The sequence below is a fragment of the Helobdella robusta genome (assembly GCF_000326865.2).
Source record: "Helobdella robusta unplaced genomic scaffold HELROscaffold_68, whole genome shotgun sequence".
Classification (NCBI taxonomy): Eukaryota; Metazoa; Annelida; class Clitellata; order Rhynchobdellida; family Glossiphoniidae; genus Helobdella; species Helobdella robusta.
Genome location: NW_008705387.1, coordinates 313,133 through 329,975, shown reverse-complemented (window position 1 = coordinate 329,975; position 16,843 = coordinate 313,133). Strand labels below are relative to the sequence as shown.

Here is a 16,843-nt window from a genome sequence, read left to right as displayed (position 1 = left end):
AAATTTTATTAAATAAATTTAATAAAAAATTTTTAAAAAAACAATAAAATGTCTAATTTCTCGGAAATTAATAAATTAAAAAGAAATATGAAAAAGTTGAACAATGTTGAAAGTAGTGTTGAATTTTTGAAATGTTGCGTTAACAATAGTCTGTTACCAATATATATATATATATATATATATATATATATATATATATATATATATATATATATATATATATATATCGGTAACTAATTTTCATTTAAGCATATTTCATTAAACGCGATGCTTATATTATTGTTATTTAATTTTTTATTAAGATTTTCTATTTTTCTTATTAGTTTTTTATAATTATAATTTAAATTAAAAATTAGAACATCAATATTCATTATATAATTATTTATTAAGCGACGTTTCGAATTTTATAATTCATCTTCAGGCAATTTAATATTAATTCAAATAAAACATAACAATAAACTGTCAGATGACGTAATAAGAGTTGAGCGCGAAAGTAACGTAACGATTAAAGTTAAATAACGTAAGTAGTTAAATTAAGTATAATAAACAGCTGAATAAATTGCTTCACCTTAACTCATGTTTAAAATTTACTGTGAAAAAAGTAATGACAATAAATTGACCTATCTTGATATTTTAATTGATCAGTTAACACCCAACACATTTCGCACATCTGTTTACGTCAAACCAACCAACAACGGGATATGCATGAAAGGAAATAGCGAGTGTCCAGATCGGTATAAGAATAGTGTGATAATATCGTATGTCAGACGGGCATATTCACACAGCTCTGAACCACTTGAATTTCGTAAAGAACTCGATAAAATAAAACAATTCCTTGTCAACAATAATTTTAACAATTCAACAATAGATAAAATAATGACCAATGAAATTAGAAAGATTCAAAATAATAATATTAAGGTAAATGATAACAATGAAAACGTTAAAAACAACTCAAGTTATAATCACAATGTAACCGACAATGATAACCACGTTTCTATCGATCATAACAGCCATAACAACACAAGCAACACTGACAATAACACAAGAAACAACACAAACAACAATGACGACAATATAAGTGATAATAACACGAACAATAATGATAGACGTATTATCAATGATCATGATAATGATAACATAAATAACAACGAAAACAATGGTAACCATGTTACTATTGTACAAGTCATTGTCGATAACCTAATCAACAACGACAACCATGTTATTTCCAATAATCTTGTCAGTAATGTAAACAACTCAAACAACGACGTTGTTGCTGATCATGTCGGTGACAATGATGCAAACTCTATTACCAACTCCAACAACAATAACAGCGACAATAACGATGACCATGTGGATCATGACAATGATAATAACACAATCAATGACAACCTCGTTATCGCAAACTCCATTCATAACAATAACAACAACTCAAACAACAATACCGACAGTGCAAAATTAACTTTATTTTATCGTAACTTAATGAGCTCTTCGTATAAAGAAGACGAATATATAATTAGAAAAATCATTAAAAAAGGAGTCCATCCAGTTGATTCTAATGAAAAAATAAACCTTCTTATTTATTATAAAAATTTTAAGTCGCAACAACTACTAATAAAAAATAGTCCCAACGTTAAACTAGCAACAACACAGCACTCCCACGTCATCTACCAATTTCTATGTCCTCACGAAGACTGTAGGCTTCGTCCATCTTCTTATATTGGAATGACTACCACAAAACTGACACGCCGTTTAACCTGCCATTTGAACATCGCAGCTCCAAATCAACACTACCATGACTGCCACAACCAGCAATTATCCCGCAAAATATTAGAAGATAATACTAAAATATTAATGAAAGACACTAATTTTATCAGACTACAAATTTTAGAATCCCTATTTATTAATATTTATAAACCTAATTTGAACAAACAAATTTATTCCAATTTTATTTTACCTTCATCACGAAATGTTTAATTTATTATTATTATTATTAACATAATATTACACATATAATATATTTTATTATGTTATATTACAAAATAATTGTTTATTATACTTAATTTAACTACTTACGTTATTTAACTTTAATCGTTACGTTACTTTCGCGCTCAACTCTTATTACGTCATCTGACAGTTTATTGTTATGTTTTATTTGAATTAATATTAAATTGCCTGAAGATGAATTATAAAATTCGAAACGTCGCTTAATAAATAATTATATAATGAATATTGGTGTTCTAATTTTTAATTTAAATTATAATTATAAAAAACTAATAAGAAAAATAGAAAATCTTAATAAAAAATTAAATAACAATAATATAAGCATCGCGTTTAATGAAATATATATATATATTTAAGTAAATAAATAACAGATATTTTATACCAAACTTAAATTATTTTATAGAGATGGACGACAAATTTTATTTAATAATTATAAATTATATTTAAACGTTCACCACTCTCAAATCATTTAAATAAGATGAACAGCTCTGTGCAGTGGAGAAGCTTATTCACTCATTGGATTTGTCCGGACATAAAAGGTTTGTGCACTTGTTTCTTGTTTCATTTTTTCCATCTTCATCGTTTACAGACGTGTGGCTCATGATGTCTGATGATAAATAAGTTGATGAAGTAAAAAAGTTTTTCACTGCTTGCAACAATGACTCAATTCAATCAAGAGCGAATCTTTTGATTCTAAGCAAAAATTATGGACGATTTAGCTGTCAGCTGAATCATGCAAATGTCATCAGCGATATGTTTGAGAGCAGTCTTGATGGAATTAGAAATGTTGAGTAGAAGGCAGAGAAGTTGGATTTTGAAAAAAGTTGGTTGCGAAGTCTAATTGACACAAGTCCTTTAATCAGTCCAAAAAGATAATTGCAAAGATCTTCAAATTTAGAGTTGGGTTTTTTTAGCAGAGGCAATGTTTGTGCAGTTTTTTAAGTCTCGCGGTTTAAAGTTTCAAGAATGACTTTTTAATCACTTTCAGGAGAATATGGACCAGTGTGGATGAATAACGTGTTGTTAGGTTAAATGAAATGAGTTTGTCTCTTAAAAAAGAGTTTATCTTAAGCCTAGAGCACACGAGTAGACATGCTGCGCTATTTATTCATGGACCATTTGACGACGGTGAGCTACAGTCCGTAACGAGTCCGTTGTTCTTAGTCCCATCCAACGTCCACACTAAAATATGAACTTCTCTTTTGTAGCACTACGCAAAAATTATACCAGAATTTAATTAAAATGAAGAATAACAACAAACAATTATATTCTTAACTCTTTAAATTTTAAATTCTAATATCCAGTTTTGTTTGTCCAGAAAACGCTCAAAATTAATTGTTTTGTATTATTTTTTATTCTGCAAAAACGTGCAAGGTATGAAACCTGGAAAATAAGATTTATGATTATAAAAAATATTAGCTGACCAACGACAAAAACATTTTGTCATCATAAAATCCTCTACAGAGCAGGAATTTTTGAAAGGTTTAAATTAAGTTGAGGTTTAAATTGGGCGGCGCGATGGTGTAACGGTAAAGTGCGTGGTACTGCTCTCCGTTGCAGTCATGACCTGATTCGATTGCAAGAGAGATGCCCACCCATCATCACATGCAAAGCGCCTGATGCTATGTTTCACGCGTTATTACATGCACTGTGTGTCTTGTCCATGCTTCTGAGGAATATTGAAGAGGGAATGGTGATAATAAGTTTTTAAAGGAAATATTAAACAAATTAATTAATTTTTTCGAGCTTGAAATATTTTTTGAAGTATCATTGTATCGATTCTTATCGATATTTATTACTTATTTCCATTTCATTGACTTGTTTAGTGAAGAAGATGACAACGCTACAGAACTGTTCAAGCCAAAACAAACTTTCAATCCCTATCTTCAACATCTCTACCAGGTTCTGTATGAATCTTTATAGCACACACAAACACATTCACACACACACACACACTTAACTGTCACACACACACACACTTAACTGTCACACACACACACACACACACATATATATATATATATATATATATATATATATATATATATATATAAAATACCAATTATATATATATATATATATATGGCATAGTATATATATATATATATACGAATATTTATATGGCGCTAATTAAAAAGTTTTTCAAAAGCGCTTACAAATAAAATAACATACAAAATAGTCGAAGACAAACGTTCATCAAACAAATAAATCAAACATTAAATAAACATTAGATCAGTAAAAAAAAAATATATAAACATCAATGATTGACACTACAGCGAAAATAAATATGTTTTCAACATCTTCTTAAATTTCGCAACACCCAGAGCAGGGTCTCGTAGGTCTTTGGGAAGACCGTTCCAGACTCTAGGACCGAACACGGCAAAGCTTCTAGCTCCAAGTTTCGTTTGAGCCAACGGCACCGACAGATAGTTTAAATCGTCCGAACGCAGGCCGAGGGAAGATGATGCTTTCGACTGACATTTGTTCTTCAAATACTCTGGTGCGGAATTATTCACACTCTTGAACACTATTGTGCAAACTTTAAAAATTATTCGCTTGTCGACAGTCAACCAATGAAGCTGATCAAGAATCGGATATACATGATCAAATTATTCGCTTGTCGACAGTCAACCAATGAAGCTGATCAAGAATCGGATATACATGATCAAATTTATACGCACCATGAACAATTTTTGCTGCACGGTTTTGAATAGACTTTAACATTCTAATAGATTTATCAGGTAAACCATAATACATACTGTTGCAATAGTCCAACCGAGAGTGAATGAACGCATGCATTAAACCTTCAATCGTGCTTTTGTTCAAGGATTTTCTTATAGAACGTATTTTATGTAATTGAGCAGCGCACACTTTAGTTAGTAGTTTGATGTGATCAACAAACGTCAATTTTGAGTCAACGATCATTCCCAGATTAGTGGCATTACTGCTACACTCAATATTATGTACATCTAGAGTAACAAAATCAATCTTGACTCGCGACAGCTGCTGCCATGTGCCTACTTTCATCAGTTTAGTTTTACTCTGGCTGAGTTTCAGTCGATTCGATAAAATCCACACACTCACCTCAGTCAAACAATGCACTAATCTAGTAACAGCATCTTGAAATTTATCGGCAGGACAGCTGACAATCATCTGTATGTCATCTGCGTAGGCATGACAAAACACCCCAGATTTATCTATTATTTCTAGTACGTCGGACGTATATAAAAGAAACAGTATCGGTCCCAAAACCGACCCTTGTGGTACACCAGATGTGACAACCTCTGTTATTGACAACTCATCGTTAAATAAAACCTGCTGTGTTCTTGACGTGAGATAAGAGTTGAACCATGAATGAGCAACACCCGTGACCCCAAAACTGAAGTGGATTCGTTTCAACAGTATCTCATAGTCGACGCAGTCAAAAGCCGCGCTCATATCTAGGAACGTTAGCAATGAAATATCCTGTGCATCCACAGCCTTGTATAACACCGACGATATCTGCAGCAGAGCAGTTTCCGTTGAGTGGAACTGTCTGTAGCCTGATTGATGAGCAGACAACAAGTTGTTACGCGCCAGATACTTCAACAGCCCCCGAGCAACGATACGTTCGATGACCTTTGAAATAAACGAAAGATTGGTTATTGGTCTATAATTATTTAAATCGCTCGCATCCAGATCTGTTTTTTTAAGAATAGGTACGACTATGCCATGTTTGGCCATTTTAGGGAATTTTTCTGTACTTAGACATAAATTAATAAGTTTTGTTAAAAATCTAGAAAAGAGGAGTATATGCTTTTTAAGAAAATGTGTTGGGAGACTGTCTAAGATACACGTTTTTGTGGGAGATTCACGTATTACCTTCACAACATCATCTTCAGTACATAATGCGAATGACGAAAATGTTTCACCATCCTTGGTTGGCCTGCTTGGAAATAATGGATCAACACTACCTGATGTAGCCTGTCGAACCCTGTTTATTTTATCTTTAAAGAATTGAGAAAAATCATCTCTTGTAAATTTCCTGTTGTCATCATCGCAACTGTTGTGAAGGTTTTTGCAAAGCATTTTGTTAACGTCATTCCACAATCGCTTTGGATTACCTTTATTTTCGTCCAAACGAGTTTGCCAAAACATTTTTTTTTCCGTAAAAACATGGTTTTTCATCTTGATAGCATTGACCCATTCTCGTCTGCTACTATTTAATAAAGTTCTCCTGTAACATCTTTCCAATTTTCGACACTTCCTCTTTAGGTGCCTGCATTCTTCATCAAACCATGGGACATTCAAATCACATCGACTCTCAACCATATGCAATGGTGCAACCTTATTGACAATATTACAGACTGTGCTATTGAACAGTTCAAACATCTCATCAACGTCCATGCCATCACAGGGTGTGCTTATAGGGGAATCGTGAATAAGCCTAATGAATTCATCATCCCTCACTCGCTTCCACGACCGAACCATCTTCATAATTCATACAGGTTTTTTAAACTTGAAAGGCAGACAAACTTGAACTAGGCCATGATCGGAATAAATTCCACTTGGAAAAACTTGAGTTTCAGAGACAAGAATATCACAAGGAATGGCAATCAGGTCCAATATGCCACCTAGTTCGTGAGTCGGTTCATTAATAACATTTCTAATATGAAATAAATCGAAAATTTCAAACAGAGTTAACGTGTGCGGGCTGTCACGTCTATCAACACGGACATTAAAATCACATGCAACAACTAAATTGGAAGTTAATATTGTCATACTCTCCAAAACAGATGACAGTTCCTTAAAAAACATAGGAGTGACAGGCAAAGACCCAGGTCCGTAGATGGCCAGGAATAAGTAGTCGTTCCGATTGCATATAATTTTTATTGCGATGGCTTCAAAAGTATTTAGTTGTTGTAGTTCCAGTCTTCTAAATTTAAAAATAGACTCAAAGTAAATTATTAATCCTCCATGATTAGCATCATATGGTCTAAGGTAATCAACATAACTGTACTCTGCAGGTTTAGCAGATAAAACAGATATTTCATCGTGAGATCTATGCCAGGTTTCAGTTAAAATAAGAACATCAATTTTATCTCTAATTATTTCATTCACATCATCTTTTTTATTTTTTATAATTGACCTTATATTCAACAAACCTATTCTGAGTTTTTCGTCTTTTTGATCGAAGTCCTTGATTTTTCTGCCGCTCGTCTTTCTTTCTGAATCATTTATATTTTCATCACCATTTTTTTCTGAAATCAAATCTAAATCAAATTTGTCAAAACAAATTTGACAATTTTCCATCTTCCATTTTCCTCACTCTATATAAAAACCTTCTTTGTCCGAGTTTTCCTTCAACTTTGCCTCATTTGTCAGGGTTTTGATTTCCTTTCGCTGTTCAATCGTTAAATCATGATTCAACCCCACATGACGAAGAGTAGCATCTAACGATTTCATTTTGAATAAATTTTTCACAATGGTGTTTTTTATTTTAATATCTTCAAAACATATCAGTAGCGGTCGAGCCACACCGTCACTTTTTTTTCCTAGTCTTGCCAACCTCGTTATGTCTGTATTTTAAGATTTTCATCACTGCTATTTTGTCATTACCTGTAGTCTCCTCAGCTAGTCGAAACATTATTAAATTGCATTCTCTCGTCTTCAAGTCACTGACATCATTCAATGTTTTTTGAACAGTCTTAACCCCTCTTCCAATGACTTGACATTCTTTTTAACTTCACGACTCACAATGCTCGCGAACGACATATTCATTTCAGTTTTTAGATTGTTTAATTCACCACGTAGAATGTCAGGTTGATTGAATTCTCTTCACTGGCGCTAACCGATGAATTGATGTTTTCAATTGCAGATTTTATTTCCCGATTTAGTTCATTCAGTTCATTGAATTTTGTTGTCACCGCATTTTTATATGACTCGACAGAGTCAGTTAATTTCTTCAAACTCGGTCCCAAGCTCGAGCACTTATCGCAAAACCAACGTAAATTGTTATTTGTTTCCAAAATATCACAAATTTCATCTGGTAAATTCGCGCAAACTGTGGGAATGGTAATATCGCACTGGTAACATTTAATTCGTTTGTCTTTCTCTTTCATATCCTTTCTCTTATTAGTTGAACATTTTAAACATTTCTCCTGGTTGGCCATGCTAAAATTTCAACAACAGCAATAATAGGAGTGTATGCGTGCACGTTCAACAGAAAACTAATTATATATTAAACTCAAATATTAACTTAAAAGAAAAACTAAATTAATTAATTAACTCCAATTAGATTTAAAAAAAAATTATATTTTTAATCTCCTAAATGTTTCCTATAAGTTAGAACCAAAATTAACGAAAAAACACGAAAAAATCAACAAGAAACCTCAGAAAAACGTAACCAAATTGAAATGCCGCCAACCAGTATGTATGTATATATATATATATATATATAATGCCAATTATATATATATATATATATGGCATAGTATATATATATATATATATACACATACTTAATTGGCATTATATATATATATATACACTAGTGAAAAAAATTGCGGAAACACATAGCAATTTTTTTCAACTTTTATAAAAAAACAATTTTATGAAGCCAAAAAAATACTTTATTTATATTTTTAATTCGTTTATTTATTAATCACAACTTATTAATCAAATATTTGTATTAATTACATATAATTTTCATAGTTAATTTAGATTTTTGAAATTTTTTGGTTAAAATGTTGTTTTTTCTTAGTATGTTGTTGGATATCCTTTTGACTTGATTACAGCCTGACACCTACTTGGCATGCTGTCTATTAGTTTCTGCAGGTCCGTAGGAACCAAGATTCAATAACAGTTGTAATAAGTTCTGTTTTATTTGATGGTCTCTTTCTAGCCACCAACCTCTTCAACAGGGCCCATACGTTTTCAATTGGTTTGAGATCTGGACTGTTTCCGGGCCAATCCAATACCTTCACTTTGTTTTCTTCAAACCATTTTTGGCATTTCTTGGCTGTGTGACATGGGGCACCATCATGTTGAAAAATAAATGGCTTTCCTTTCCCAAAAATATCATGGACTGAGGGCAGGAGCTTTGGCTGAAGAACGTCTTTTATATACTTTTCTGCATTTATTGTTTCATCCAGCACTTGTAGTCGGCCGACTGCATATGCAGCCCCACAGCATTATAGACAATGGATGTTTCATGGTAGCTGTTGTACATTCTGGCAAACAGTCTTCACCAGATCGACGGCGGATGTAGCGAACACCATCACTTTCGAAAATGGATATGCGGGTTTCGTCACTCCATAAAACGTTACTCCACTGGTCTGTTGTCCAGCTGACATGCTGTTTGGCCCAAATGATGCGTTTGAGTCACTGTCCGACATTCAGAAACGGTTTTTGCATGGCATTCTAGCTCTCAGGCCTGCTTTTATTAGTCTCCGGCGAACTGTCATATCAGAAACAACAACTCCAGTCTCAATCAGTAACTTGTTAATTTCTATTGCACTTGATTTTCGGTCCCGGAGAGCTAGTCTCACAATTCTTCTCTCAGTTTTTGGCGTTGTAGCTTTCTTTCTGCCTCATCCAGTCTTGTTTTTAATTGATCCAGTTTCATTATTCCAGCTGGTGTGACATTTCCACCAATTTTGGCTGCAATAACTCTGTAACTATACCCTTCTTTTCTTAAGGTAATGGCAGTAGCTCTTTTTGGGCGACCAATCATGTTTTTTGATAGCACTCATAATAATTTTGCCTTAAAAATTAAATAAGTTTATATTTTTATTAAATTTCAACACTTTATTAAATATTTTTAGCAATTAAATAAAATTATGAAAATAATCATTTGCGTAACTCGGAATAGGTAAAATTAGTTTAAAACATGCATTGCAAACACTACTAAATTTTACTAACAAAAAAAATACGACAAAAATACTCTCCGAGTTAACTTTTTTATTATTTTCTAAAATTAACATAACACTTACTTTTGCCGTTCAACACTTGAAAAATAAAAATTAAGCAAATTATTTTAAATTTTTAAATTTTTTTGGACGCGATGTTAGTAAACATACCAAGAAATCAACATTAGTTACCAAAAAGCATATATAAGCAAGCGAATTTCAGTAATTAAATAGCGGGCATTGTTATAACTAAATATTAGACGTGTTTCCGCAATTTTTTCACTAGTGTATATATATATATATATATATATATATATATATATATATATATGGTGTGCGGGCGTATGCACTTGTGCGAAAATCGAACCGTATTTATTTTTATAAATTTATATTAACCGTTATTCGTAATTTTACTTTGATTCGTTTGTGTTACTTACATTTTTATAAATGTCTGGTCTATATGTAACGTTCATTATCGTCGATGTGATATAGTATACCGACTGAATGATCACGATTAAAGCTAAATGGGAGTCAATAATATTTTTTTTCTTGGTAACGTTTAGCGTGCGTGTAGTACAAGTTGAAATAAATTTAATACAACTCTAACGTTGACTCATTTATCCAGTTGAATCGCATTGATTGATTGATTGATTGAAGATTTGTTACTCAACAGTGCATAGAACATAGAGCAATACACCCTTCTGCTGCTCTGCCATCATCTCACTCAAATGCACTGACCCATCTAGAGACTCCACAGCAGATGCGCGATGGATCTCAAGATGCGTTAAAAAAAATTAAACAACTCTTCCCCATCAAACAATCTGCCGATGTAAGTTGTGCAACCAATATCTTCACAGAAACAAAGGATATCAGGTTCATTTAACAAAATAAATTTTGACAAGACTGCATTTAAGTATAATATTAATATGTATGCAGTAAATTAGTATGTAAAATTAACTAATTAACAATTAATTTGTAATATATATATATATATATATATATATATATATTACATATTATATATTATATATTATATTTATATAATATATAAATTTAAATTAATATATTTAAAAAATAATTGCTTGCTAAATGCTAAGTGTAGAAAACTGAAAATTTCTTCAGTCATAATTTTTCAAATGATAAAATAACGTATTTTTCATAAAAGATTTCACAATGCTGCAAATTTTGATTAAAGAAAGTCCAGTCGTAAATCGTAATTGAATAGTTTTACTTTTAATGCGCTACTTGTAAAATAAATTTCGTTATTTTCTGCATGGTACAGTTAATGTAAGTAATATAATGACCGATACTAAGTGTATATACTGTGGTTTTTTGAGTTTATTGTATTGAATTACGACTGTTACGAAATTTAGGGAAAGAAATGATTTCGAATAAAATGTTTCATTATCTTAATAAAAATTCCTCACATTCTTATAAAAATAGGTGAAAAATATATTAATATTTTCTTTTAAGCACTGGTAATTTGAAAAGTGCTGATGGCAATGACGACGTTAAACATGCGAAAATGAATGATTTTTTAAAAGAGAAACTGACCAAGGTAATTTCTCCCATACTGCGTGACATGTTTGTTTTAATCTGCCGAAACTTCTTTAATAACATCTTCAACCTCTCATATACTAACTAAAGTAGCAACCAGTTTTTGTATCCGTTTTTCATTTCTGATGCTTTCACGGATTAACGTTACGTTATAAAAATTGAAATATCAACTTATTTTACGTGGATGTCTATTCATCTGTCTACGAATGTTATTTCAGCTCGTTTTTGTTAAATACACTTGATTGTTAATGCTGCGTGATGGTAATTCTAGTAATTATAAAATATTTTATGTCTTCAGTTTGACAGTTTTCGTTCTTAGTCGTAGAAATAAAGAAATCAATTGCAAATAGATAAATTTAATTAAATCTTTTAATGTTCTAAATCATTCATATTACGTGCATGTTCTTGTATATATACGCACATTTATTCTCCAACCTTTTGTTGCTTAGAGATTGTCCTAGGATGTTTGAGCATGTAGAACATTCCTTACTAATCATTTCGGGTCCCATTAAATCATGAAATTTGATAACACTGGTAACTAATTACAGGTTGGTTCGATAAATCCAGTGGAAGATTTTCATGAATTGATCCTTCACGACAGCAATTTATTTCAAACTGGTTAGTTTACCCGAATTTTAAACTTAATACTTCATTTCACTTCGTTTTAGTTTATTATTTCAGCTAATTTTTACAACATGAGGTAACTAATGGCTTACGTGAGACAGGACATGGCTTATGATGTAAGGATGCTGGTTCAACGTGAGACAGGGCATGGCTTATGATGTAAGGTTGTTGGTTCAGCATGAGACAGGGCATGGCTTATGATGTAAGGTATGAGACACTGAAGATAATACGAATTTAGGACATGAGCTTGACAAAATGATCTCTCCCAAACTATTCATATGATAGTTGACCTAATACAAATCATTATTAACGACCAAAGAAACTGGCAAAGCACAATACTGTTAGATGATGAACATGCATTTTGAGTTATGTTTAATTTGACCTCTTTATGATATGCTAGTTTAAAATAAGAAAATGCTAGTAAATTTAATCTTTTGATGAATTGCTAACGTTTTTTTAATTTAAATAAATTTTTTCAATAGCCTGTGAACAATTACAAAGTCAGATAGAACAGCTTATTGTTGATTCATTTGGTTCTGACCTTTATAACAAAGCTGTTAATTGCATTACAGCCCTCAGAGTGCAGTGTATTAAGGTAATTTTCTTTATAACGATCCGTTTTTTGTTTACATTTACATTTAAACTTGGCGTATGTCACTGTGGCCTGAGTGGAAAACTGTTATATAAATATGAAATAACAATTAACATCCGCTTGTGCGCTTAAAAAAAACGATTTTCAGAAAGATTTGCAAGTGCAAAACTGTTGCTATATGAAAATGTATTTCATTAATTTATTGCAGAATTTGTCGGCAGAAAAATACAATAACTTTTTGAAATCCCTCAAAAAGTTCATTATTGACAAACAGAGAGTTAACTTTTGGTCAGAGATTAAGACAAGTGAGGCTTGCATTTTTTTTGTTTTTCAACATTTGAAAATTTGCTTTATAACGTAATTGCATGGGCATTTTAAAATCTTTTTTGATAAGTTGGTATCTCAACTTTTTTGTTTATTCTAATTTTAAATTTTATTTTTTACATGGAAATGCTTAGTAGCTGGCTCAACTTCATATAACAACTCTTGCTTGTTCGTTTAATAAATGATGTCACTTATGTACAGTTTATACATGAAACTAAGTTTCATGGGCAGCATTGGCATCGTAAGCAATGAACGACGTGTTTCACACCAAAACTTAATTTTAAATTGGTTGAATAAATTTATGGTTACATCTTTATGATAGGTATTACATTAAAATTAAGGCATTCTGATTGATTTTTCTGCATCACAAATTTCAATAATTTGCTATGGACATCGATCTGAAAAATCGAACAACGGAAAAATTAAAATTCTGAGCAAATCTTTAAGCATGGTTCAATTTTTGAACATTAATCTTGCAGGTAATTTGGGGTTGATAAAATCGACTGAGTGTGAATCTAGCTCGGTTGATGATGCAAAAGCTGAAGAATTTTTGATGATGAATGAGAAAAACGAAAATGAAAACCAAGATGCCGACAACCTGGTAAGCTTTTATTAAATACTCACAATAATATTTCATAAGAGGATCTGGATCTGTTAAATGCGAAATTGTCGCAGTTTGCAACGCGTATATGAAACTTTTAGTTATCAAACTTTGAGTGAAAGATAGATATTATTGTAAGAGTTGATTTTAAGAAAATGAGTGGTCAAATGCTACATTTAGCTGCTTCATCACCATCACATCACGAATTCGAAGGGATGCCATGCAAACGTTCAAATATATATTCAGAAACAATTTGGAGAGAAAAATCGTCCGTTCAGAAATTTTTTACCATTTCAAACTGCTATAGTTTTGCTGCAATTGTTTCTGTTGAGGAAACTAATTTTCATTTAATTCTAACGTTGAAATATTTGACAAATAATTAAAAAAAATTATTCTTTACAGCTTCAAGAGTTGGAATAATTTTTGTCATCATGGTGGTTGCTTAAACAACGCTAATGAAATGATATAAACTGTAAAAAACAGCATTTAAAATATATAGTTAGTTGTGTATATTGTAACGTAATAAGTGTTGCATATTTGTTTTGTTAATGTTGACCTATCGACAATATAAATAAGTTTAAATGGGAACTTCTGCTACACAAATAATCAGGCACTATGACGAATATTTAATACGCCGTCTTACGTACGGTAAATTAGTGGACAGTTTTTATGGATTTCCATGAAATTTAGATCCTGTTTTCCCTTTGTTTGCAACGTCACTGAAATTTAAACATTTCTTGTTACATGAAGTTCATCTAGTTTGTTTCTTTATAGTTTCTGCTAATTATTCATTGTTCTAAAATTTGTTAAGATTTTCAAAATTTTCATTCAAATTGTGTATTAGTGAATAAATGTAGATAAAGATCCAAGTTGTTATAACCTTATAACAGATAATTTGTTGCTAATTGAATAAATTAATGTTGAACGGAGAAACAAAAAATCAGCTTATTAGCTTATTGATTTGAACATCGTCCATTTATTGCAATCATTTATCATTAATGTTAAACCGTTAGTTACTGTTACGTCTGCGATAAGAATAAGAAAGCGAGGTCATATGTATGTATACCATAGGCACCTTAAATTAAGGACTGACGGCGCTCATGCTCGGCGTTTCAAACTTGACTTTCTCGAAACCTGGCTTCATTTTGCGTAAAGGTCAAACAAACCACTTCACCATATAACGTAGAATTTGTTATGAACCATAGACACCTTCAACAAGGGTGGTTTATTAAAAATGAAATATATTTAGTAAACAAATTTCCAACTTTTACTGGTGTTTCTTTAACATAAATCTCCCAAACTTCCTATAATCTGTTGCAATTTAGTTATAATGTTGAGTAATATACTGTACGCACATGAAACTATAACCACATGACACCACCTGTTATAACAGTAATTATTATTTATTTAATTATTATTATCAATTTAATTATTGGCAATAAAATAGCTATGTTTTTCAAATTTTTTATTGAAATTAAATATTATAATTATTTTTAACTTCAATCTTACTCTCATAGCGAGCGTCCTCATTACTCGCGTCTTTATTGTCTTGCACTATTTTTGTTTTGCGCCCTCCTTATTTTATGCGCTGCGCCATTTTGTCGGTGAGCCATGATATATATATATATATATATATTTATATATATATTGATAATAGACCATAATTTTTACAATATTCTGTAAATTCTACCGATTAGGTAGAATTTATAGAATATTGTAAAAATATATATATATATATATATATATATATATATATATGCAAATTTCATTGAAATTGTTTGCCCATTTTGCATTAATTAACTTCTTTATAAGACATTCAACGAGGCGGTATTGTTTGAGTTCATATTTATCTAAAACTGGAATAAAGCTAACAGCGCTGTTTCGGCGTAATGCCATCTTCAGAGCCTAAATATTGTTTAAACATATAATTTAATTAAAGTAAATGCCTAATGTAAAATGTGAAAACATAGAAAATAAAATATGTATTAAATTGTGAAATAAATTAACCTTGTTGTAAATATCATAATAACTAAAGTTTATGTAGATTATATAAATAAAATAATGTAATTTAAATAAAATGTTTAGTAAAATAATTAAAATATAGAAATTTTATAAAAGTTTTAACATGGTTGAGAAACGTTAGTGAAAACTAATTACGAATGACATGTGCGCCAGATATATAATATTGCTGTGTATGCGTTGTGAATACAACTATTGCGGTTGAATATGGTGATACGAGTTTCCACATCAGACCTACGGATACATAGTTAAATATAAATACATATATGTACATGCAAGATACATATCGATGTATATAATGTCATTCGCACATGTCATTCGTAATTAGTTTTCACTAACGTTTCTCAACCATGTTAAAACTTTTATAAAATTTCTATATTTTAATTATTTTACTAAACATTTTATTTAAATTACATTATTTTATTTACATAATCTACATAAACTTTAGTTATTATGATATTTACAACAAGGTTAATTTATTTCACAATTTAATACATATTTTATTTTCTATATTTTCACATTTTACATTAGGCATTTACTTTAATTAAATTATATGTTTAAACAATATTTAGGCTCTGAAGATGGCATTACGCCGAAACAGCGCTGTTAGCTTTATTCCAGTTTTAGATAAATATGAACTCAAACAATACCGCCTCGTTGAATGTCTTATAAAGAAGTTAATTAATGCAAAATGGGCAAACAATTTCAATGAAATTTGCATTTCTGAAAACCTCGTTCCTAAATATATATATATATATATATATATATATATATATATATATATATATATATATATATATTGGTAACAGACTGTTGTTAACGCAACATTTCAAAAATTCAACACTACTTTCAACATTGTTCAACTTTTTTATATTTCTTTTTAATTTATTAATTTCAGAGAAATTAGATATTTTATTGTTTTTTAAAAATTTTTATTAAATAAATTTGCAAATAGCTATTTCGAGTTATAGCTATAGCTAAAATAGCTATAACTCATCTTCAGTGCGTTATATATAAGGTATGTAAGATATTTGATAAGAAGGAACAAGTAATTATTAATTTATATAAATTATTTAATTAAAACAGAAAACCAATAAAATAAATTTAATAACTATAAACAATATAAAACGTGATTTTTAAATTTATTAAAATTATTTAAATTTATCACCAACAATATTGATGATGTAAACAACAATCATACCAATAGTGACAACCTTAACAACAACATCAACAACA

General features: G+C 30.6%; 4 protein-coding genes across 4 annotated transcripts; 2 read left to right on the top strand and 2 right to left on the bottom strand.

The window, feature by feature from the left end:
* Positions 1-876: 876 nt before the first annotated feature.
* HELRODRAFT_181142 (hypothetical protein) lies at positions 877-2,796 on the top strand (the record flags this gene model as incomplete). Its single annotated transcript, XM_009030421.1, has 3 exons — positions 877-1,693; positions 2,480-2,540; positions 2,721-2,796. 3 exons carry the CDS (start codon positions 877-879, stop codon positions 2,794-2,796), a joined length of 954 nt encoding a protein of 317 aa, XP_009028669.1.
* Positions 2,797-3,109: 313 nt separating this feature from the next.
* Positions 3,110-7,446, bottom strand: HELRODRAFT_181141 (hypothetical protein; the record flags this gene model as incomplete). The annotated part of the gene is made up of 3 exons (XM_009030420.1): positions 3,110-3,211; positions 6,517-7,241; positions 7,323-7,446. 3 exons carry the CDS (start codon positions 7,444-7,446, stop codon positions 3,110-3,112), a joined length of 951 nt encoding a protein of 316 aa, XP_009028668.1.
* A 332-nt stretch (positions 7,447-7,778) lies between these two features.
* Positions 7,779-8,153, bottom strand: HELRODRAFT_181140 (hypothetical protein; the record flags this gene model as incomplete). Its single annotated transcript, XM_009030419.1, has 1 exon — positions 7,779-8,153. One exon carries the CDS (start codon positions 8,151-8,153, stop codon positions 7,779-7,781), a length of 375 nt encoding a protein of 124 aa, XP_009028667.1.
* Positions 8,154-10,650: 2,497 nt separating this feature from the next.
* On the top strand, positions 10,651-14,454 carry HELRODRAFT_194148 (hypothetical protein; the record flags this gene model as incomplete). The annotated part of the gene is made up of 7 exons (XM_009030418.1): positions 10,651-10,763; positions 11,364-11,448; positions 11,996-12,065; positions 12,554-12,666; positions 12,872-12,968; positions 13,467-13,588; positions 13,991-14,454. 7 exons carry the CDS (start codon positions 10,651-10,653, stop codon positions 14,006-14,008), a joined length of 618 nt encoding a protein of 205 aa, XP_009028666.1. The 3' UTR covers positions 14,009-14,454.
* Positions 14,455-16,843: the final 2,389 nt, after the last annotated feature.